At 43.2% G+C, this 22922-nt stretch overlaps 1 protein-coding gene across 3 annotated transcripts in view; it reads right to left on the reverse strand.

Annotated features, from left to right (window-relative positions):
- GNAL (G protein subunit alpha L) overlaps positions 1-22922 on the reverse strand; it is a 373555-nt gene that overhangs the window by 9759 nt on the left and 340874 nt on the right. For all 3 annotated transcript variants that reach the window (XM_040353942.1, XM_040353943.1, XM_040353944.1), the window contains 4 exons: positions 14181-14235; positions 10353-10426; positions 9260-9318; positions 5549-5669 (listed from right to left, as the gene is read on the reverse strand). In XM_040353942.1, coding sequence (XP_040209876.1) covers positions 5549-5669; positions 9260-9318; positions 10353-10426; positions 14181-14235 — 309 coding nt within the window. The remainder of the gene's footprint in view (positions 1-5548; positions 5670-9259; positions 9319-10352; positions 10427-14180; positions 14236-22922) is intronic.

Here is a 22922-nt window from a genome sequence, read left to right on the forward strand (position 1 = left end):
ACGTATCGTGTTTACGTTACACCGCAAGTGCCTGATTCACCAAGCACTTGCGTGTAAACTTACGGCGGTGTATGGTAAAGACGTCCGGCGCAAGCCCGCCTAATTCAAATGGGGCGTGTACCATTTAAATTAGGCGCGCTCCCACGCCGGACGTACTGCGCATGCTCCGTTTTGAAATTCCCGCCGTGCTTTGCGCGAAGTGACGTCATTTTTTAGAACGGTCGACGTGCGTAACGTACTTTACGCAAATAAAAAAAAAAATTGAAATTCGACCCGGGAACGACGGCCATACTTTAACATGGCTCATCTAAAGTTAAGCCATGTTAAAGCAACCGTAACTTTGCCACGGGAAAAAATTACTAGCGACGACGTAACGAACGTGAAAACCATTGTGGGTCGCCGTAAAACCTCATTTGCATACCCGTAGCTGGAAAACGACGCAAACTCCACCCAGCGGCGGCCAAAGTATTGCATCCTAAGATCCGACGGTGTAAGTCGATTACACCTGTCGGATCTTAGGGCTATCTATGCGTAACTGATTCTATGAATCAGCCGCATAGATACACTCAGAGATACGGCGGCGTATCAGGAGATACGCCTTCGTATCGCTTCTGTGAATCTGGCCCTATCTACTTAATGTCATGCATGGCCATTTGCTGATGTCAAGTAACTTGGGCCTTAGGCTTCCAGCCTGTGATCTCTCTATCATTCCATCACACTGCATTAAAAATTAAAGCTTAACCTTATACAGTGTGGTAAACCTGTGCTGCGCTTTAAAAAAATAAATAAAATAAAAAATATAAAATAAAAAGTTTTCTTCAAACAACTCCTATTTTGACAAAAATATACAACCCCAATTCCATAACAAGCTGGGACACTGTGTAAAATCTACATGAAGACAGAATGCAATGATTTGAAAATCTCACAAACCCGTGTTTTATTCACAATAGAAAATGTTTAAACTGAGAAAATGTAAAGGTCATTTTGATGGCAGCAACACGTCTCAAAAGCTTGGGACCATCTTTACCACGGTGTAGCACCCCCTCTTTTTTTTACAACGCTCTGTAATTGTCTGGGATACTGAGGAGGCCAGTTGCTGGAGTTTTGGGATAGGAATGATGTCCTGATATAGGATTCTAACTGCTCAACAGTCCTGGGTCGTCTTTGCTGTATTTTTCTTTTCAAGATGTGCCAAATATTGTCAATTGGTAAAAGGTCTGGATTGCAGGAAGGCCAGTTAAGCACCCGGACTCTTCTACTACAAAGCCATGCTGCTGTCATAGATGCAGTATGCGGTTTAACATTATCTTGGTGAAATACGCAAGGCCTTCCATGAGAGCATATGCTGCTCTAAAACCTGGATATATCCTGCAACATTGATGGTGCCATTCCAGATGTGCAAGCTGTCAGATCCATACACACTATTGCACACCCATATCATCAGAGAAGTGAGTGCTGATAACAAGCCGGAAAGGTCCCTCTTCTCCCTAATTCGGAGGATGCAATGCCCATGGTTGCCAAAAAGAATGTCACATTTTGATTTGTCTGACCACAGAACAGTTTTCCACTTTGCAACAGACCATTTTAAATGAGCTTTGGCCCATAGAAGACGGAGGTGTTTCTGGATCATGTTCCGATATGGCTTCTTCTTTGCATGATAGAGCTTTAATTAGCAATTTTTGGTGGCACAACGAACTGTGTACACAGATACGGCCTGAAGTTCATGGTTGTCCAATATTGCAATTTGGCTTTGTCCCTTGTGCAGAGATTTCTCCAGATTGATTTGATGATTACTGTAGATAATGATATATTTAAAGTACTTGCAATCTTATGTTAAAGGAGTTGTAAAGGAATTTTTTTTTTTGCCTAAAATGAATGTCTGCAAGGTAGACAGACAGAATAGTGTAATGATTCTGTTAAAAAAACGAGTAAATACCTATAAAATTCCTTCATCTATATCACCTCCGGTGTTCTAGTTTCTGTTCTCTCATTCACTTCCTGGTTTGCATCGCTCATTCATGCAAGAACTACATTTCCCAGTATGCATTGTGGCACTCCCAGTAATTCACACCTCCTTGAAGTCTCTAACACGTAGAGAGCGTCCTGCCGCACAGATGTAGTTCCCAGGAGGGGGTGAGCACGTCACTGACCACCGCAGTAAAGCCTCCCTTCATGGTGGTCAGTAAAATCAGACAAGCAGGAAGTGAACAGAACAGAGGAGAAATAGAGCAACTTCTGAGCAAAAACGAACAATGAGGAAGTGAAAAGAGGAATGTCTGCAGGTAAAGGATGCTTATTATGAAAAAAAATAATTTCCTTTACAACCCCTTTAACCACTTCCATACCAGGTACTTACGCAGCTTCCCGCCCAAGCCAATTTTCAGCTTTCAGCACTGTCGCACTTTGAATGGCAATTGCGCGGTCATGCTACACTGTACCCAAACAAAATTGGCGTCCTTTTTTCCCCACAAATAGAGCTTTCTTTTGGTGGTATTCGATCACCTCTGCGATTTTTTTTTTTTGCGCAACAACTAAAAAAAGGCTGAAAATTTGGAAAAAAAATTACGTTTTTATTTTTTTGTTAATTTTTTTGTAAATAAGTTTTCTCTTTCAATTACGGGCACTGATATGGCGGCACTAATGGGCACCGATGAGATGGCACTGATGGACATCGATGAGGTAGTACTGACGGGCACAGATGAGGTGGCACTGATTGGCGGCGCTGGTATGCGACACTGATGGGCACACATAGGCGGCACTGATGGGCACACATAGGCGGCACTGATGGGCACACATAGGCGGCACTGATGGGCACTCATGGGCGGCACTGATGGGCACTCATGGGCGGCACTGGGCACTCATGGGCGGCACAGATGGGCACTCATGGGCGGCACTGATGGATACTTATGGGTGGCACAGATGGGCACTGATAGGTGGGCACTGGGCATGGATGGGCACTGTGGGGTGGCACTGATAGACACTGGGGTGGCGCTGATGGACACTGGGGTGGCAGCACTGATTTTTGCCAGGTTGCCAGTCAGTGCCCATTTGTGGGCACTGACTGGCATCTTTTTTCTTTATGCTTTTTTTTTAATTTATTTTTTAGACTTTTTTTTTTTTTCTCTGGCATTTTTTTTTTTTTGCCCACCCTGGTGCTCCAGGGTGGGCATCCCTGTTGGTCCAGTGTGGCGATCCGAGGGGGGGCTGCGCTGATAAACAATCAGCGCTAACCCCCCCTGTCAGGAGAGCCGCCGATCGGCTATCCTCTACTCGCGTCTGTCAGACGCGAGTGAGGAAGAGCCATCGACGGCTCTTCCTGTTTACATCGTGATCAGCCGTGGTTGGACACGGCTGATCACGTGGTAAAGAGTCTCCGCCGGAGGCTCTTTACCGAGATCGGAGATGCAGGGTGTCAGACTGACACCCCGCATCACCGATCGCCGCGATGCGCGCCCCCACGGGCGCGCGCGGCATGAAATCCTGCAGGACGTTCTAGAACGTCCTGTCAGGATTTCATAACCACTTCCCGGACGTAAATCGGCCATAGGCCGGGCGGGAAGTGGTTAAGGAACATTATTCTAAAATTGTTCAACAATTTTTAGATGCAGCTTTTCAGAGATTGGTGAACCTCTGTCTATCTTTACGAGACACTCTGACTCTCTAAGATACTCTTTTTATACCCAATCTTATTACTGCCCTCTTGCCAATCAACTACAAAATGTTTTTCCAGCTCTTTCTTAGTACCACTTACTTTGCCAGCTTTTTGCTGCCCTGTCCCAACTTTTTTGGGACATGTTGCTATCATCAATTTCAAAATTACGTTTTGTCCGTTTAAAAACATGGTACGTTTTCTATTGTGAATAAGATATGGGTTTATGAGATTTGCAAACCATTGCATTCTGTTTTTATGTAGATTTTAAACAGCAACTTTTTTGTAATTGAGGTTGTACTTATACCACTTACCCATCACCTTTATTTTCTAAAGTTTTTTATTATTATTATTATTAATTTGGGTTCATAATGTTGGTTGTTTTCAGCACTATTTTACCTTTTTTCTATTTTTCAAAATAGAACACAAGCAGTACTTGTAAATATGTTTCTGAATCACACTGTGTGATAAATCAGATTGACAATGCTTTGTCCAAGGAACACACCCCAAAGAGATGAATACTGGCCCAGGTAAGCACAGCCTTTCTAGAATACAAAAGCCCCAAAGGCACTCTTTGCAAGGTCCACTTTTTAAATGTGCAACATGTTCTCCCCTTCTCCGGGGGAGAAAAAGTAGAAATCTCGTCATCCTGTTGACAAAATCCTGGTGAATGCTGAGTACTCCAAGTCTCACACTGCTGAAATGTCTTCTCAGCGATATTTGCGATACTCTACGTTCCCCAGATCTTTCCATAAGGAGGATGACGGCCCCCTCTACACTTTTATTCAGTGAGGAGTGCATTTTGCAAGGCCCAATTTAATGACTGACAAAAAGAAGTGCTGACAAGGAGTTATCCTTAAAGGATGAGTTCACCTTTTGCAAAAAAAATAAAAATACAAATAAAATAAATAAATGCACATCTTCTTTTTTATAGGTTTAAAAAAAAGTGCATTTTTTATAATTTTTTACAGCCTGTAAAGCATTGCACCCACAATTAGCAGATTGTGGGTGCAATGCCAGAATCCTGCAGACTCTCAGTCAGCTGTCTTCCTGTATCTCCCGTATGGGCATACAGAGAGTCTGTTTCAGGGCTTTAAAAAATAATAAACATACAGTAGAAATTCAGTGTGCAGTATTATTTAATGTGACAGGATTGGCCAGAGGCCTGAATACTTCTAAGTTAAAATACTTTCCTGTGAACAGCAATCATTTTCCCTTATTAGAAAGTCTTCAGGATTCAATTATCTGCTGTCTGTTGCCACCAAGTGGCCAAACAGCAAACTGCATCTTTTCCTGTTACATTTAAAATCTCACACATACATAAATACAAAAAACGCAGGCCTTAGGTTGAAACACACTGAGCTTGCTTTTACTATGGTAGGTGAGGAGGAGGTTTGTAGTTTACCTAAATATTTAACCAATCCAATCTTGATATGCAAAAGACAGTTTTGCAAAATAGTAGGTTTCTGCTATATCTTTTAGTTGCTAAATCCTTCCTGGATGGTCCACCTCGGGCTGCAGACACCGTCTGCGCCGAGTTTGTTCATTCTGCCTACTCTGCACCTTTATTTTTTCAGATATCCCCATTTCCTTCCAAAATGCAAAAATATTTGTGGACAAATTGGCATCCAACCGGACAGGTCCTTGTGAGTGGGCAAGGACATTAGGATTTAAACTTCTCTTAGGTAGGACCCGTGCCAAGGGTTTATAATTATGGGAAGCAAAAAAAAAAAAAACTGACATTTTGGAACTGGAAATATTGTTTTATGGAGTTCAAACAGTGACCTGATATCCTGTTCATTTAAATATTTCAGGTTTTCAGCTAATTGCTTGAGGATTATCCGTGTGTGGGACCCTGGAAGGTGCCCAGGATAACCCAAATGAATCTTTTAGTTATACCTGTTGTTCCAGATACTTTTGAACAGGTCCAGTGCTTCTCGTAGTCGGTTTGTGTTATTATCTTCCCGTATGACCATATTGTAACTGCTACTGGCAACTACAAAAATGATAGCTGTGACATCTACAAGAGAAGGGAGAAAATACGTTTAGTCCATTTACCAGCATTTAAATAAAGAAAACCAAGTGTCTACACCTATTGGAGCAAACTTATTATTAGTTCACAGGACCCTTTTCAAGGACAAAATATTGGAACATCCAATATCGAAGTTAAAAAGTGCCACAAATTTTGAACAAGTGCCATAAGAATACGTTTTGTTGATAACTCACTGTCATATGAAGTGAATAAAATAGGCACTGCCAAAAATATCATACAAGTTCAGCCTTACAAGTAATTACTAGAAGTATAAAGTACGCTATATTTACAGTAATAAAGTCCTACAATTTAAATATGTGTCTTTCACTTTAGCAGGACATGCTGCTGTTAAAAACAATTCATTATACACATAAAAACAAACATCCTTTTCTACAATAATGTCCAGCCTCAAAAACTGGCACCAAGGAGTTCTAGATCTACATACATGTACAATTAGTTGCAGGAAAAGATGGTGAGCACTTAGAAAATGTCTGGATTTCTGGACAGATGGCTTCCACACACTTGCTCTTCATCTTAGTCATAAAAAAAAAAATATGACAGACAGACTCGCACAACATCTTACATATGTCTGATTTTTTTCCTAACCAAACCCGTAAAAGCCTGGGAAATGAGCTAAAACTGAAGAGCTCTTTGGCATTACAAAGAAATAATATATTCTGACCACTAGGTGGAGAAATTGTCCTGTGATGATACACAAGAGCACTGATACAATAGTAACACATACACATACAGTGTACAAAAAGATTGCACAACTAATAAAAGTTGCTATAGAGAAAGGGGGACTCAAAGAAACAATTTCTAATCGTACTGAGCCACAGACTGATCAAATGTGAAAAATTGATGACTTGGCTTAAAGGGGTTGTAAACCCACAAAAAAAAAACAACCCAAGCTCCTTATGAAATACTCTTAGATCATAGCCCCTGCAGCGGTCCCAGTGCACAGCTCCGGCTGGCGTCATCGCTCCCAGGGTTACTTCTGGGTATCACAGGTTCTGGCGCTGTGAATGGCCAGAGCCGCGATGATGTTACTCCCATGCATGCACGCGGGAGCCGCTGGTAACAGCACACTAGCTGAAGCAACGGCACAAACTTGCCGTTGCTCCAGTGCGCATGTGCTGATAATGCACCATGCAGGTTTAGGAGATATCCGGGGTAGCTACAGCTAAGCCTCATCATAGGCTTACCTGTAGTGAAATGTGGATTGTAAGGGTGGAGCAACTTGTCATGCGATTTAACAGGTCAAATAGCATGACGCACCCTATTGTCAGCAATGGCACTGTTCCAAGAGGTGCGACACCAACTTCTTGGTGCCACATTGATTTGAAAAAGTAGTTCCTGCACTACTTTTGGCGATTTCGGACGCGACTTGCATAGACATCTGTGCATGAAGCCGAACTCACATGCGGCTTTGAAATCATGCAATTTCAGATAAAGTCGCATGATTTCAAAGTCGCATTCAACAGATTACAGAGCTGCCTGAGAAACCTTATGGCTGAAGCCAGCATCGGCTAAGGGTCTGGACATCCATTAACTCGGACCTGTGAACAGAAAACAAGGTGGCAACTAGGGTTGTCCCGATACCGATACTAGTATCGGTATCGGGGCTGATACTGAGCATTTGCGCGAGTACTTGTACTCGCACAAATGCTTCCGATGCTATACCCGATACTTTTTTGGTGTCTTGGAGTGATGAGCGGGCTGAGAGGGGCGGAGAGCAGGACTGCTTTCATTTCAATAGAAACTGTGTGTTCCCTGCCACACGTCGTCATATATAGCCCCCTCCCCCTTGTCCAGGCACTTTGATAGACAGATCACCCGTCCCAGGATTGGAAGGGTGATCTGTCTATCAAAGTGCCCGGACAAGGGGAGGGGCTATATATGACGACGCGCGGCGGGGAACACACAGCTATTGAAATGAAAGCTGTTATGTTCCCGGCACGGATTAACTAGATGGCGGCGGCGGTGGCGGGGGCTCTCTTTGCCTACACAGGTAGGCCACTGGGGACCTACACAAGGCTGCATTTGGGGACACAAGGCTGCATTTTCGTGGGACACATGGCTGCATTGGGGACAGAAGTCTACACATGGCTGCATTTGGGGACACATGGCTGCATTTGGGGACACATGGCTGCATTTGTGGACACAAGGCTGCATTTAGGAAACAAGGCTACACATGGCTGCATTTGGGACACAAGGCTACACATGGCTGCATTTGGGACACATGGCTGCATTTGGGGACACATGGCTCTTGTGCACTTTGCTGGATCGCGATGGGTATCAGGTAAGTATTAGGAGGGCTGCTGCACAAAGAAGTATTTTTTTTTTACCTTCATGCATAATGCACTAAGGTAAAAAACCTTGCGCCTTTAAAAACCACTTTAACCACTTAAGACCCGGACCAATATACAGCTTAATGACCTTGCCCCTTTTTGCGATTCGGCACTGCGTCGCTTTAACTGACAATTGCGCGGTCGCGCAACGTGGCTCCCAAACAAAATTGCCGTCCTTTTTTTCCCACAAATAGAGCTTTCTTTTGGTGGTATTTGATCACCTCTGCTGTTTTTATTTTTGCGCTATAAACAAAAATAGAGCGACAATTTTGAAAAAAATTCAATATTTTTTACTTTTTGCTATAATAAATATCCCCAAAAAAGATATAAAAAAAAAAATGTTTTCCTCAGTTTAGGCCGATACATATTCTTCTACCTATTTTTGGTAACAAAAATCGCATTAAGCGTTTATCGTTTGGTTTGCGCAAAATTTATAGCGTTTACAAAATAGGGGATAGTTTTATGGCATTTTTATTAATATATATATTTTTTTTACTACTAATGGCAGCGATTTTTTTCGTAACTGCGACATTATGGCGGACACATCGGACAATTTTTACACATTTTTGGGACCATTGTAATTTTCACAGCAAAAAGTGCTATAAAAATGCATTGTTTACTGTGAAAATGACAATTGCAGTTTGGGAGTTAACTACTAGGGGGCGCTGTAGGGGTTAATTGTGACCTCATATGTGTTTCTAACTGTAGGGGGGCGGGGCTGGACGTGTGAAGTCATTGATCGTCTTTCCCTATATCAGGGAACAGACAATCAATGAGTGCCACTGTGAAGAACGGGGAAGGTGTGTTTACACAGCTCTCCCTGTTCTTCAGCTCCTGTGACCCGATCGCGGGACACCGGCGGCGATCGGGTCCGCGAAGCTTCGGACCGGGTCGACCCACGGCGTGCGCGACCCACGGCTGGGCTCTTAAAGGTGACGTGCCTGTGCCCATCCGTGCCATTCTGCCGACGTATATGTGCAGGAGGCGGTACTTAAGTGGTTAAAGACCAATTTTTATGATCAATATCGCTGTGACCTTCAGCCACATATACTAAGGGACATTAGATTGTAAACAACTGTTTGGAGATTCCCAGGCTCAAATCAGTACTTCACTGACGCCTCTATCATGATCACCCATGTACAACTATGGCACTATGTACATTTTATGGATGAAGAATCGGATGTGTCGTTTACTCTTTATTCCCTATGAAATCAGCTGCGATCTTACCATTAAAACATTGGATCCACTTTCTTCTCTCATCTCTTTGCCCTCCTACATCAAACATACTGTAAAAAAGAAAGACATTATCAGAAAGCAAGAACAGTCAATGCTCTAGGATACTTGTGTCTTTGTCAAGTATTTGTGTTGCACATAACAATCAATCAGATAAAAACAACTATTTTGTGAATACAGATTAGGAGATGAAACAGTCAATCGGATTGGACGCTGTGGACATCACAACTTCATGTGATATTTGTTTCCTATGTTCTCAAAAATCCCTGATTGGCATCTATAATGGCAATAAAGGAATAGGCTTCTACTATAAAAAGACCTTCATTATTGAACTGTCTGGAAATAATTGAACAATGTCAAGCATTCTAAAAAGAACAAAAATGTGAAATAAACACGAAGGTCAGATTTAGCGGTATAAAGTAGAATGTATAACAGCCGAAAATTTCATTTTGCTGAAATCATTTGAATGATATTGTTTAAATTCAGAAAGTTAAAGCCGAAGTCTAGGTATATTTTTTTTGCAGAATTCCATTGGTCCAGCCTGGCTGATCCCCGTGGAATCCGGAAATCACGGTAGTAGGCTACAGCTACTACAGGGATCGCCTCTCGCTCCCATGCTGTGATTCGGCCCTGCTGCTTAGTGAACACAGGGGGTCACTTGCTTGGCACAGATGCCATTCAGAGAACACTTTGCACCTTCTCAATGAATGCAAAGCATTCTCTGATTGGATGAGATAAAGAGGTGGGGCAGCGACTTTAGCTAGTAAAACTAGGACCAATGTTTTGGTTTCACGTTAAACTAATTGCAATAATACAAATAGGATTTTTGTACTCACCGTAAAATCCATTTCTCTGAGTTCATAGACGGACACAGCCTTCATTGACCTTAGGGTTATGCTTCTTCCTACCAGGAGAGAATCTCCTGGTAGGAAGAAGCATAACCCTAAGGTCAATGAAGGCTGTGTCCGTCTATGAACGGAAGAGAAAAAAGTTTTAAGAGCAAGATGTATGGATTCTTCTGCAATACAAGCCTACTATCTGAAATACAATCTTACTGTGGGAATGCATCCAAAAAAAGTTTACTTACTGGAAATTAACTTTGTCTACTTGAAATCGCGTTTCAAAAATCCCTGATGTCAAAACTCTGCATCTTAATAAGTCCTGTAAAGATTAAAACTGGTCACAGGCAAGTTTCTTTTTTAAAGCAAAACACATTACAGACTTGTATAGTAATGAAATATTATTATAAGCAGTCCCTTTGTTGGAGAGAGTCACAGTGGCAGCAAAAGAAACTGGGGCTTAAAGTAGAATTATAGGCAAAACTTTTTTCTTTCTTTTGGATAGAGTAAGGCCCCGTACACACGACAGAGGAACTCGACGTGCTTGGCACATCGAGTTCCTCGTCGAGTTTTGGGATGAAGCCGCCGGGGAGCTCGGCGGGCCGCCTTCTCCCATAGAACAACTAGAAAATAGAGAACATGTTCTCTATTTTCTCGTCGAGCTCCTCGGCGGCTCCATCGGGCCAAAACTGTACAGACGACAGAGTTTCTCGGCAGAATCCGGGTTTTGACCGAGTTTCTCTGTGAATTCTGCCGAGAAACTCTGTCGTGTGTACGGGGCCTGAGGGAAGGTTATAACCCATCTGTGTCCCATTGTGGAGATTTCCTCTCGCTTCCTTTCCCATAGCCAAACAGGAAGTGAGAGGAATCGATGGGAAGATCACCAGAACTAGTGACCCCTTTGGAAGATTTCTCCTCCATTACTTTTCTGGGAACAGCCCAACATTTTGGATTTCTTTTACTTTCACCGATAATGGTAAATTGAACACATAGAGAGGATGAATCTCCCTAAAGGAGGGCACAGACAGCAATAAAAACTGACAGCTGTTCTAATCTCTCTCCACTCTGTCCAAAACAAAAAATAACGTTTTGCCTTTAGTTATACTTTAACCACTTCCAGACCGCCCACCACACATATACTGCGGCAGGGAGGCCTTGCTGCGCAAACCCGTACGTCGGTCCATGCATGAGATACAGTGGGCGCGCGTGCCGCCACAGCAGCACGCCCATGGGTCAGACGGACTCGATGTCTGCCGGGCAAATGCGTTCGCAGTACAGAGAGACAGGATGGGGATCTGCCTATGTAAACAAGGTGGATCCCCATCCTGACAGGGGACAATACTGAGATCTGCTGTTCCTAGTGATCAGGAACAACGATCTCTGTGTTGTCCCAGTAAGCCCATCCCCCACACATGTAGAGCACACCAGGGAACCCCTTGATCGCCCCCTAGTGTTAACTCCTTCCCTGCCAGTGTCATTTATACATTAATCAGTGCATTTTTTTTTTTTAGCACTGATCACTGTAATAAAGTCACTGGTCCCCAAAAAGTGTCACTTGGGGTCAGATCTGTCCACCGCAATCCCGCAAAAAATTGCAGATCACTGCCATTACTAGTAAAAAATAAAATAAAAAATATAATAAAAATTAAATGTATCCCCCATTTTGTAGGCTTTTGTATACGCCCTTTGTAAATTTTTTTACCAAAATGATGTAGCAGAATAGATATTGGCCTAAACTGATGAATACATTTGTTTAATATTTTTTTTTTTTTTGGATATGTATTATAGCAGAAAGTAAAAAAAATATATATATATTTTTTTAAATTGTCTTTTTTTTTGTTTATAGCACAAAAAATAAAAACCGCAGAGGTGATCAATTACCACTAAAAGAAATCTCTATTTATGGGGAAAAAAAGGACATCAATTTTGTTTGGGTACAGTGTCGCACTACCGCGCAAGTGTCTGTTAAAGTGACACAGTGCCGTATCGGAAAAATGGCCTGTTTATTAGGGGGTAAATCCTTCCGGGGCTGAAGTGGTTAAAGGATAAAGTTCACCTTTCTACAAAAAAAAATATATAAATGCACATCTTTTTGCAGGTAAATAAAAAAAATGTGCATTTATTATTTTTTGTAGTAAGAGCCTATAAAGCTTTTTACCAGTGATCGCTGATGCCATGCAGGTCTCCTGCACACGATCAGTGTATTTGCTTGCCTGTAGATTCCATACGGGTAAGGCGATACTTGCTGACAGCTGACAGCCGCTAAGGATGTCGGGGCTTGTAGTTCATTTACACTCAGAGCTGTGTGTATGAATGATGCGGCCGTGTGGGCAGAGGCTTGCACGGCCTCGCTGTTTTCAAACAGTGACAGCTAGTATGGGGAACGTCTTCCTGTACTGCTGTCACAGGGAGGAGGGGCAGCGGCTGCAGCACTGGTTACATGTTCCTAAAGGTGAACTTATCCTTTAAAATGGAGTTTGAGTAATCAGCAGTGGGGAACAAAGCTTTTAAATGAGAGTTATGATAGTGGTTACCTATTCAACATACTGTGCCCCACAATTAAAGAACACAAGGGCAATACTTCTTGAATGCATGGCATAAACATATTGAAATCACTTTAAGGGCCTGTGTCAAAGGGCTTTTGTTAAAGAGGAAGTATGGCCAAAGTTTCTCTGGGCCATACTTCTCCAACGGATCACTGGAGTGCAGTTCGTTCTGCCCTCCTTGGCTCATTTTCAGCTGACAGCAGGCTAAAACTTGCTGTCTGCTGATGCCACTCAGCCGGTCCAGACTCAGGAAAGATCCTGACCATATGGTCGGGATCCACCTAGATTCCTGGATCGGCACCTGGCTCAGCCTCTCAGGCCCCCTACACACGACCGAGTTTCTCGGCAGAATTCAGCCAGAAACTCGTTCGGAGCTGTGGTCGTGTGTACACTTTTCAGCGAGGAAGCCGACGAGGAACTCGTCGAGCCGAATAGAGAACATGTTTCTATTTCCTCGTTGTTCAATGAGGAAAGTCGGCCCGCCGAGATCCTCGGCGGCTTCAACACTGAACTCGACGAGGAACTCGATGTGTTTGGCACGTCGAGTTCCTCGGACGTGTGTACGGGGCCTGAGGGTTCCGCTAAGAGCCTAAACCGGACCCTCCTGCCTCCTCCACAGCCCAGAGCTTCAGTGAGCACTGGAGGGGAGAGCAGAGAGCTGTGACTGAAAGCCACAGTTCTCTGTTCAGAGTGGAGGGGAGAACTTAGCAAACAGTGGTGTTTGATTGCTCAGTTCTCAATGCAGAGCCGTCGGGGGGACAGATGCAGCAACCCCCTAGGTCAGTATAACTGCTTGTTTTTTTTGTTTTTTTAATCTTGAACTTCTCTCAAATAAAAGTCTATGAAAATTGAAAACCCACTTGAAGCAGATGAACTGCACCTGATAATGAATTCTGAATCATCTCAGAAGCGTGTCAAACTGCTTCAATCGACAGAAGCCCAAAGCCCACTGACACAGGCCTAATGATCTACAAAGAACATTTTTAGGATCCTTATTGTGTCAGACACTTTTTACTTTCCAACTTTAAATGATGTAAAACAAATGACAAAAGATACAGGAACAAATAGTTCTGAAATGCAAACATTTACATGGAATTCATCCATGTCAGGGGTGTCAAACACAATTTCATTGTGGGCCACATCAGCATAATGATTTCCCTCAAAAGGGCCGGTTGTATCTGTGAAATTAGATGTCCAGCACATCCACTGCCCATATATTAGATATCAAGAGCCACCCCACCATCAGAAGTTGAGTCCCCCACTCTCCCTTACATCACAGTGCACCCCCTTTCCTTATGCTGCTACTGGGAAGAAGCTGGATGCATTGCTTGAAAGCAGAAAGTAAGGGTCTGGAGGAGGACCAGAGGAGGGCTGGAGCTCTCCTACAGCTGCATGAGAGGTGCGAGGGCCACATGAAATGACCTGGAGGGGCAAATTCGGCCCGCAGGCCTTGTGTTTGACACCTGTGATCTATGTGATGAGGGCCCTTCCAGTGCAAGCAATAGATTTTAATGATGGTAGGCTACTTACCTGATCTGTCGGTGTGTAGTCATTTTGTCTGACCTGTTCAATTTTTTCTAGAAAGCTAAAAACAGAAGAAGAATTGCAGTTAGTGCAAAAATGGCATTATCTGTTACTGCAGGCTGGTTAAGTAGTATATTGCTATAAGGCCTCTAGCACAGGAACATAATAATTTACTGATGTTTATGTAAAAAAAAAAAACAGGTTATAATCCGTAAAGTAATTTCATATATGTTCATACAGGCATGTAAACATAAGCATGCGTATACACACGCAAAGTTCTTCATTGTCTTCTAGGTGCCAGTTTTGCAATTTATAGGTATACGCTCATATATATACTTGCGTATAATATATATAAATATACATATGCACCCGTGTTCGCATAAATAAATAAAAAAGTAATACAACTACAAATGTGGCCTTTTTTGCCTGTGTGCAAGAGGCCTAAAGGCTCTGATGTGTTCCCAAGCACAGTTTCTGCTTACTGCACTATATAACCACTAGATGGCGGTAGATTACTTCTTCACCTCTATGCCATATGCAGCCTCCCTGCACTGCAGCATGACAAGGCTAACTTTCCAGGATATCTATAGGTAAGGCAGTTTCTTATACACAGAGCACTAAACTCTATGGGTAGGTAAAAACTGTGCACACGGATAATGAAGGAATAGGGGCACGATAATCTACACAAACATATCACAATTGACACTTTATGAAGTTAACAAGTCACTAAACATACTAATGAAGCTTTGTTAGTGTTGGCATTCTGGCACAGGGCAGGTTCTACTGGAGTTTGCACTCTTGGCACATTATTCTATGTGACAGTAAAAGTAGCATAGCAGTCAATGATTGCAGTCAAGATTGATTCTCACCAAATATGACGCTCATATTTGCAATGCGTTAGGAAAATTAGATAGTGAACCACTAGCTTTGTGCATTTGTGTCTTCTAATTCAGGTCCCCAGAACCTCTTTTACCTCTTACTTCCTGTTTCAGCTATGGGCCAGGAAGTGAAGGTAAATTTCCCTACTGGGAAACATGGCAAATAGAAAACTTTACAAGGGGTTACAATCTTAGTCTATTCAACATGAAAAGAAAAGTTTTGCCTTAAAAAAAAACACTTCTTTAAAGTAGAATGTAAGTATTGAGTTCACAATGGGACAAATACGTGTAGTACTTTGCCCCATTATTCCTGGTACTCTGTAACAATAGGTGTGATGTCAGATGAAAGTACACCCCCTTGGCGCATGGCCACCCCTGACAGAAGGGAGACCGCTGCTCTGCTAGCGAGCGCCTCTCTACAGCTCCCAGCACTTGGTCACCCAGTCTTGTATTGCATAGAAGAGGAGGGTATGTCTGACCAGGTCTAGGTGAAGTGCTGTGTGTACCCGGTCTTTTCTGTGTCTAATGTCGTTTTATACGCCCAGTTGTATGTCTTAAGATAAAAAGCCTTCTGTGTGCGGCAGCCCTTCTCATACTTACCTGAGCCCCACCTCTGTCCAGCAATGTCCACAAGTGTCTCGGCCTTCTGAGACTCTTCATCCTCATTGGCTGACACACGGCAGCGGCACCATTGGCTTCTGCTGCTGTTAGTCAGTCAGCCAATCAGGAGAGACGGGGGGGGGGATCCATGTCTGAATGGACACATGGAGCTGTGATTTGGCTCAGGTGCCCCCATAGTAAGCTGCTTGCTCAGGGGGCACTCAAAAAGAGGGAGGGGCCAGAATCACAGAAGAGGGACCCGAGAAGAGGAGGATCTGGGCTGCTCTGTGGAAATCCACTGCAAATAGAGCAGGTAAGTATAACATGTTTGTTATTTTTATAGAAAAATAAAAAAAAACAAGACTTTACAATCACTTTAACATACTTCCTGACCTCCTCTATCTATGGAGCAGCAATGGAGCCACCCTTTGGTAGTACTGTCTGGAAAAGATTGCGAGATGGACTAGTAGATTTAGGTGGACTTTAGATAGGAAGTTGGGAAAAAAAAACAAAAAACAGATCAACCGGTAAAAAAAAAAAAAACTGTTAATTCTGGTGACAGACTGTATAACATTGGTCATTTATGATTTTCTCGTTAGTACCATTTTAACCAGTACAGACAGATAGTTCTGTTTCTTTACAAAGTCTAATGCAACCTGCCTGCCTGCAACACACTGATGCAGCAATTGCAAAAAAAAAATCACATTTTGAAAATGCTAGTTTCCTAGATGGCATGCTGATCCATTGTCTTCAGAGATATTTGAGTCACTGACCCACAACATGTATGAAGTTAGGGTGATTTGACTGATCAAGGACTCAGCCTAGGTTCACACTGACAGCGGGAATGAAATTGTGTAAGTTCATCTAAACTCGCATGATTTCATTCCTGCACGTCAGTCCTGACTTCGGGGGCGAGTTTAAGGGACATCAGTGCGGGTTTCTGCACAGATGTCCATGGAAATCGCCCCCCGAAGTCACCAAAAGTAGTACAGAAACTACTTTTGCAAACCGATTTGGAAAGTGCCATTGCCGGCAATTGGCATGCGATTTGACAATTCAAATCGCATTCCAAATCGATCCAATGTGAACCAGGGCTTAACGTAATAAGCCAGAGACTGAAAATTGTCAGTGGTCAGCACTAACTAGCCAGCCCCACATTTCTTTCGGTACAGTATAGTTATAGCATTGGTTTCCTTTTGGAATGGTTCAGATAAGATATGAGCTGCATAGGGAGTGCTTTGTTAGTTGGCTGGCTCATAGACCTTCATAATGAGAAGGAACAGTAAGACCCCATTGTGCGACTTATCATGCGACTTTGGAATTGTCCCCCATGTTTGTCATACAAGTGTGAATGGAGCCAAAGGTCTCATGCACACTACAGCCAGTTGATCAGTTTGAAGCTGTAATTTTTCCCTGCCTGTAAACGTCCCTCAATGTTAGCCTATGCGTCCATGCACACTATAGGCGTTTTCAGTTGGAAAACAAGCACTGAAAAGTGAAAAAACGCACATTAGCATGCATTAATTCTAGCTGTGTTAACATGCGTTTCCATGTTAATGCAATCTAATGGCTAATAGGATGCATTAAGGCCAGACGTGGGAACACGAATTAACATGTAGGGGGAAAAAAGCGTCACAGTGTGCATGAGGCCTAAAGCACAATCATTGTGTAGCACTGCAGAGCAGGAAACATAGCAAGCGCAATGAGCAAATATACATATATAATTACAAAACTACACAACAATAATGCCCTGTTCACATCTGTGTGGAGCATTTTCCATGCCTTGCCATTGAACTCTATATAACATGCGATTTGATGAAAGCACATCAAAGATGCTGTAAACAGGATTTTTTAAACACTGCACATTAAAGCGTACAGTTGTGAATGGAGCCCAACCGTGAGACGGTGACTAATTTATTTATCCAATAAAAAACAAAACCTCTATCCAGTCCCTTTATATGAGGCTTGCTCAGACTAGTGTAAACCATCGTTGGGTTACGGGTTCAGCAGCCGAGGAAACACCAGATATCTATCTGTACATCAGGAGCACAAGAAAAACCCTATAAAGTAGACAGTTAGGAGAATTGTGAAGACAATGTCAACAAACCGTTTCTACAGTAAAGTGTTGTGGAGCCTCAGGTTTTCTCATCCACAGGTCAAAACAAAGAAGATTCCAGATTTACCTGAAGTGACAAAAAGGCTGTGCCTCAAAGATTTATGTGGGAAACGGCTAAATCTGCTTTGGATTCGTACACATGTGTCACGGTGTCTAAATATTGACACTGAAAAACTTTAAACAGGGGAATAGCAGTAACGGTGACATAACCGGAGGAAACGGAAACAGTGAAGGGGCTTCATTAATTATGTCAACTCTGAGAACCGTTCTCATTCTCCATAATTTACTGCCGGCTTCCTGGTCTCATGTCAGATATTACAATACACACTGGTATCTACCTTACGGGGGGGGGGGGGGGGGGGGGGGGGGGGGTTCTATTAATAACACATGCTATTTTCAAAGTCCTGAAGAAACATTAGGGATAGTGGCTTCTATGTATTATAGAGGTGTAACCTAACTACGAAAAAAAAAAAAAAATTTTTGATGATAAAGTAGATCCTAAGAGCCTATCGTACCTAAAAGGCAGCGTACACACGATTGGTCCATCCGATGAACCGATGAGGCTGACTGATGGTCAGTCGTGCCTACACACCATCAGTTAAAAAAACGATCGTGTCAGAACGCGGTGACGTAAAACACAACGACGTGCAGAAAAAAAACGAAGTTCAATGCTTCCAAGCATGCGTCGACTTGATTCTGAGCATGCGCGGGTTTTTAACCGATGCTTTTGCATACTAACCATCGGTTTTAACCTATCGGTTAAATTTTAAAGAAAGTTCTAAATTTTTTGACTGAAGGATAACTAATCGATGGGGCCCACACATGATCGGTTTGGACCGATGAAAACGGACCTTCAGTCCGTTTTCATCGGTTTTGACCGATCGTGTGTATGCGGCCAAAGACTGCATACCAAAACTGGCAGAAAATGGCAGCGCCCATGTTGTCAGGGCAATGTCAGGTGGCTCTAGTGGTAGGGGGACGTTCAGGCACCCACACCTTGCTGCAATGTACTGCATTCCAAATGCTCCAATGAGAACAAAGCCTTTTATTAAGGGTCACAATCACTGCCGAGCACCCCATTTTCCCACCTGGGTAAATCTAGCCTTAAAAACGTAGGGGCAGATCCACAGTGAGAGTACACCGGCGTATCTACTAATACGCCAGCGTACTTTCAAATTTCCCGCGTCGTATCTTTAGTTAGAATCCTCAAACCAAGATACGACGGCATCTGGGTTTGATCCGACAGGCGTACGTCTTCGGATCGTAGATGCAATACTTCGGCGTCCGCTGGGTGGAGTTCGCGTCGTTTTCCGCGTCGGGTATGCAAATGAGCTTTTTCCGTCGATCCACGAACGTACGCGCGGCCGTCGCATTCTCTTACGTCGTCTCTAGTTGGCTTTTTCCGGCGTATAGTTAAAGCTGGTATTTTGCGGCGTATAGATAGACTTTCCATGTTAAGTATGGCCGTCGTTCCCGCGTCGAAATTTTTTTTTTTTTGCGTAAGTCGTCCGTGAATAGAGATGGACGTAAGTCACGTCTAAGTTCAAAAAATGACGTCGTTGCGACGTCATTTCACGCAAATCTTTCAGGATTCGAACCAAAGCCGGAAACGTTACGGCGGCGTAACGGATCTCTGATACGCTGCACCGATCCATTTCTATGTGGATCTGGCCCGTATTTCCTAACTTATACAATTTTCAATTGATGGTCAGGAAACACTTAGGCCTCTTTAATTTTGTCTTCACTTTTAATTATATTTATATATAAAAACAACCTATGATATTTCCACCACCCTCCAACTGACATGTGTCCTTAAAATAGCAGGGTACCCGCACTGGGATACGTCCACGGACGGCGCATGCGCCGTTTGTAAAAAGCGTCAATTACGTGGGGTCATACCAGATTACCATACAACACGCCCACTCCAAGCCTACTTTGAATTACGCGGGCTTACGTCAGCAGATTTACGTTACGCCGGCCTGCATATGGGAGCAAGTTCTTTGTGGATACCCTAGGAGCCACTCTGATTTACGGCGGCGTATCGCATATGAGATGCGCTACGCCCGCCTAAATATACGCCTGTTTTTGTGGATCTGACCCAGTTTGTTTACCTGTATAAAAGACACCTGTCCACAGAAGCAATCAATCAGATTCCAATCTCTCCATCATGGCCAAGACCAAGGAGCTGTCCAAGGATGTCGGGGACAAGATTGTAGTCCTACACAAGGCTTGAATGGGCTACAAGACCATCGCCAAGCAGCTTGGTGAGAGGGTGACAACAATTTGGGTGATTATTCTTAAATGTAAGAAACACAAAATAACTGTCAATCTTCCTCTGTCTGGGGCTCCATGCAACATCTCACCTCGTGGAGTTTCAATGATCATGAGAACGGTGAGGAATTAGCCCAGAACTACACGGCAGAATCTGGTCAATGATCTCAAGGCAGCTGGGACCATAGAAAACAATTGGTAACGCACTACACCGTGAAGGACTGAAATCCTGCAGCGCCTGCAAGGTCCCCCTGCTCAAGAAAGCACATATACAGGTCCGTGTGAAGTTTGTTAATGAATATCTTAATGATTTAGAGAACAGGGTGAAAGTGTTGTGGTCAGATGAGACCAAAATCAAGCTCTTTGGCATCAACTCAATGTGTTTGGAGTCAAAAGTTGAGGTGTAAAAATTATGCTTTGAGGGTGTTTTTCTGCTAAGAGGACAGGACATCTTCAGGGACGATGGACGGGGCCATGCACCGTCAAATCTTGAGCGAGAACCTCCTTCCCTTAGCCAGGGCATTGAAAATAGGTCGTGGATGGGTATTCCAGCATGACAGTGATCCAAAACACACGGCCATGGCAACAAAGAAGTGGCTCAAAAAGAAGCACATTAAGGCCCTGGAGTGACCTAGCCAGTCTCTGGACCTTAATCCCATAGGAAATATGTGGAGGGAGCTGAAGGTTTGAGTTACCAAACGTCAGCCTCGAAACCTTAATGACTTAAAGAGTATCTGAAAAGAGGAGTGGGACAAAATCCCTCCTGAGATGTGTGCAAACCTGGTGACCAACAACAAGAAACGTCTGACCTCCGATTGCCGACGAGGGTTTTGCCACCAAGTACCAAGTCTTGTTTTGCAAAGGGGTCACATACTTATTTCAAAAAATTAAAATGCAAATCAATTTATAACTTTTTTGAAATGCGTTTTTTCTTTTTTTGTTATTCTCTCTCTCGCTGTTAAAATAAACCTACCTTTAAAATTATAGACTGACCATTTCTTTGTCGGTGGGCAAACTTACGAAATAAACAGGGCATCAAATACTTTTTTCCCTCACTGTAGAGTTTTGACACGTTTTTGCAGTAGCATTTTTTAGCAAAACTAAACCTCAAAAACACTAATACATGCCAAATGTCCAAGTTTTTCAGCTTTTATCAGAGAGCAATTTTACAGCTGAAAAAACTCCTCTTAAAACCTACTAGGTTCTAGGTATTTTTTCCATCCAGAAAACTCTGATAACAGCCTTGTGTCCATGCACAGCACACATAGGCTAATATGCTGGGGAGTTTGCTGGCTGAAAAAAATATCTGAAGCCAAAAGCAGCAGCTGTTTAAACTTCCAGTAATAGTCATCAGTTTCCCCCACATACTTTATTTTATTATTTTTTTACAGGTATTTCACATCACCTTCCCTCAGGATTCCCTAATCTGGAAATGTAACCCTTGCCAGTAAACCAAATACTAAAGCTGGTTATACACTAGTAGAGTTTAGTTCAAAAATATTTTTTTTTTAGAATGTTCTTAGATTTTCTAATCTTTAGTGGGTCAAATTGATATTCATACTTGCAGTGCACAATTGCGCGTTTGACACATTGTTCATGCTTCATGTGTTTCTTGTAGGGGATCGGCTCAATGCACTAACTTTTTTTGCACCTTATTTTACTGCAGACCAGACCTCCGGGTGCAGTGGGAGGTGAAGCATTTAGCAGCTGCATTCCTACCACTGCTAAGTGTGGCAGTTTCAGCTCAGGGATGCTGGTTGCTAAGGAGCTGGCACCATCCAGCGTACTAACAACCAGTGACTTCCATATGACAGGTGAATGTAAACAAAAGAGCAGGGAATTTTAAGGGGGATACAGTGCCAAAAAACAAACAAACACAAACAAATTCCATGCATCCTGACTGGCCAGGAATGGGAGGAATGAGTGTGTGGTTCCCCCTCATGAACCATACCAGGCCACATCCCCTCAGCATAGACATGGTACTCCTCCCCTCACAAAGCACCTTGTCCCCATGTTGATGAGAAGGGCCTTTCCCCCACAACCCTATTCCTGTGGTTGTGGGGGTATGTCTGTGGAAAGTGCCCTAAAAATAAAAAACACTTCAACGATTGAAGAGTCCTTTTAAAAAGAAAAAAAATAATAATAATAATAATAAAAAAAAAAGTCCCCTAATGTATATCCATCATTAATCATCCAGTAATGCAGGTCCATACCAATCACGATCAATGGCGGTCGCTGACCCACCCAAAAGGAAAAAACCTCACGGCCTGCCACGACCCAACTGATCCTGTTGCTTCCCAAGCGCCGAATGACAACTCTGGGTCCCCTCATAAATGAGCTGCATCCAGGCTCAGACATCCATACTTAACTGCAGATAACCGCTCTGTGTAAAGCTACATGTGAAAAGCGGCAGGTGCTGCCCGCCTGTCAATAGTTTAAATGGGCTTAAGCCAGGTACACACTGCAGTTTTTTTTTCATGCAACCCCGTGGGTTTCAGAAAAGAAAAAAAAAAAAACTTTGGTCAAAGACACTGTGCTAACCATGTAAGGCTGAGCTGTTGTGTTCCGCCAGAACACCCCAATCAGTGCTCTCTGCTATTGGCTGAGAGCGCTGATCTGAGCTGGTCGGCTGCTGGTTTTCCACTTCCCACAGAAGCTTGCCGCAGGGCCGGCTTCTGTTGGACTCACCGAAATACACATGGACAGAATGTTGGCTGTGTAATTTTGAACCGGTAATGCCGGCAGAACGACATACACATGGGCAGAATGTCGGCTGGGTATTTTTGAACCGGTAATGCCGAAAGACCGACATACACATGGGCAGAATGTCGGCTGGGTATTTTTGAAAAGGTAATGCCGAAAGACCGACATACACATGGGCAG

This window comes from Rana temporaria, chromosome 5 (genome assembly GCF_905171775.1).
Source record: "Rana temporaria chromosome 5, aRanTem1.1, whole genome shotgun sequence".
NCBI lineage: Eukaryota > Metazoa > Chordata > Amphibia > Anura > Ranidae > Rana > Rana temporaria.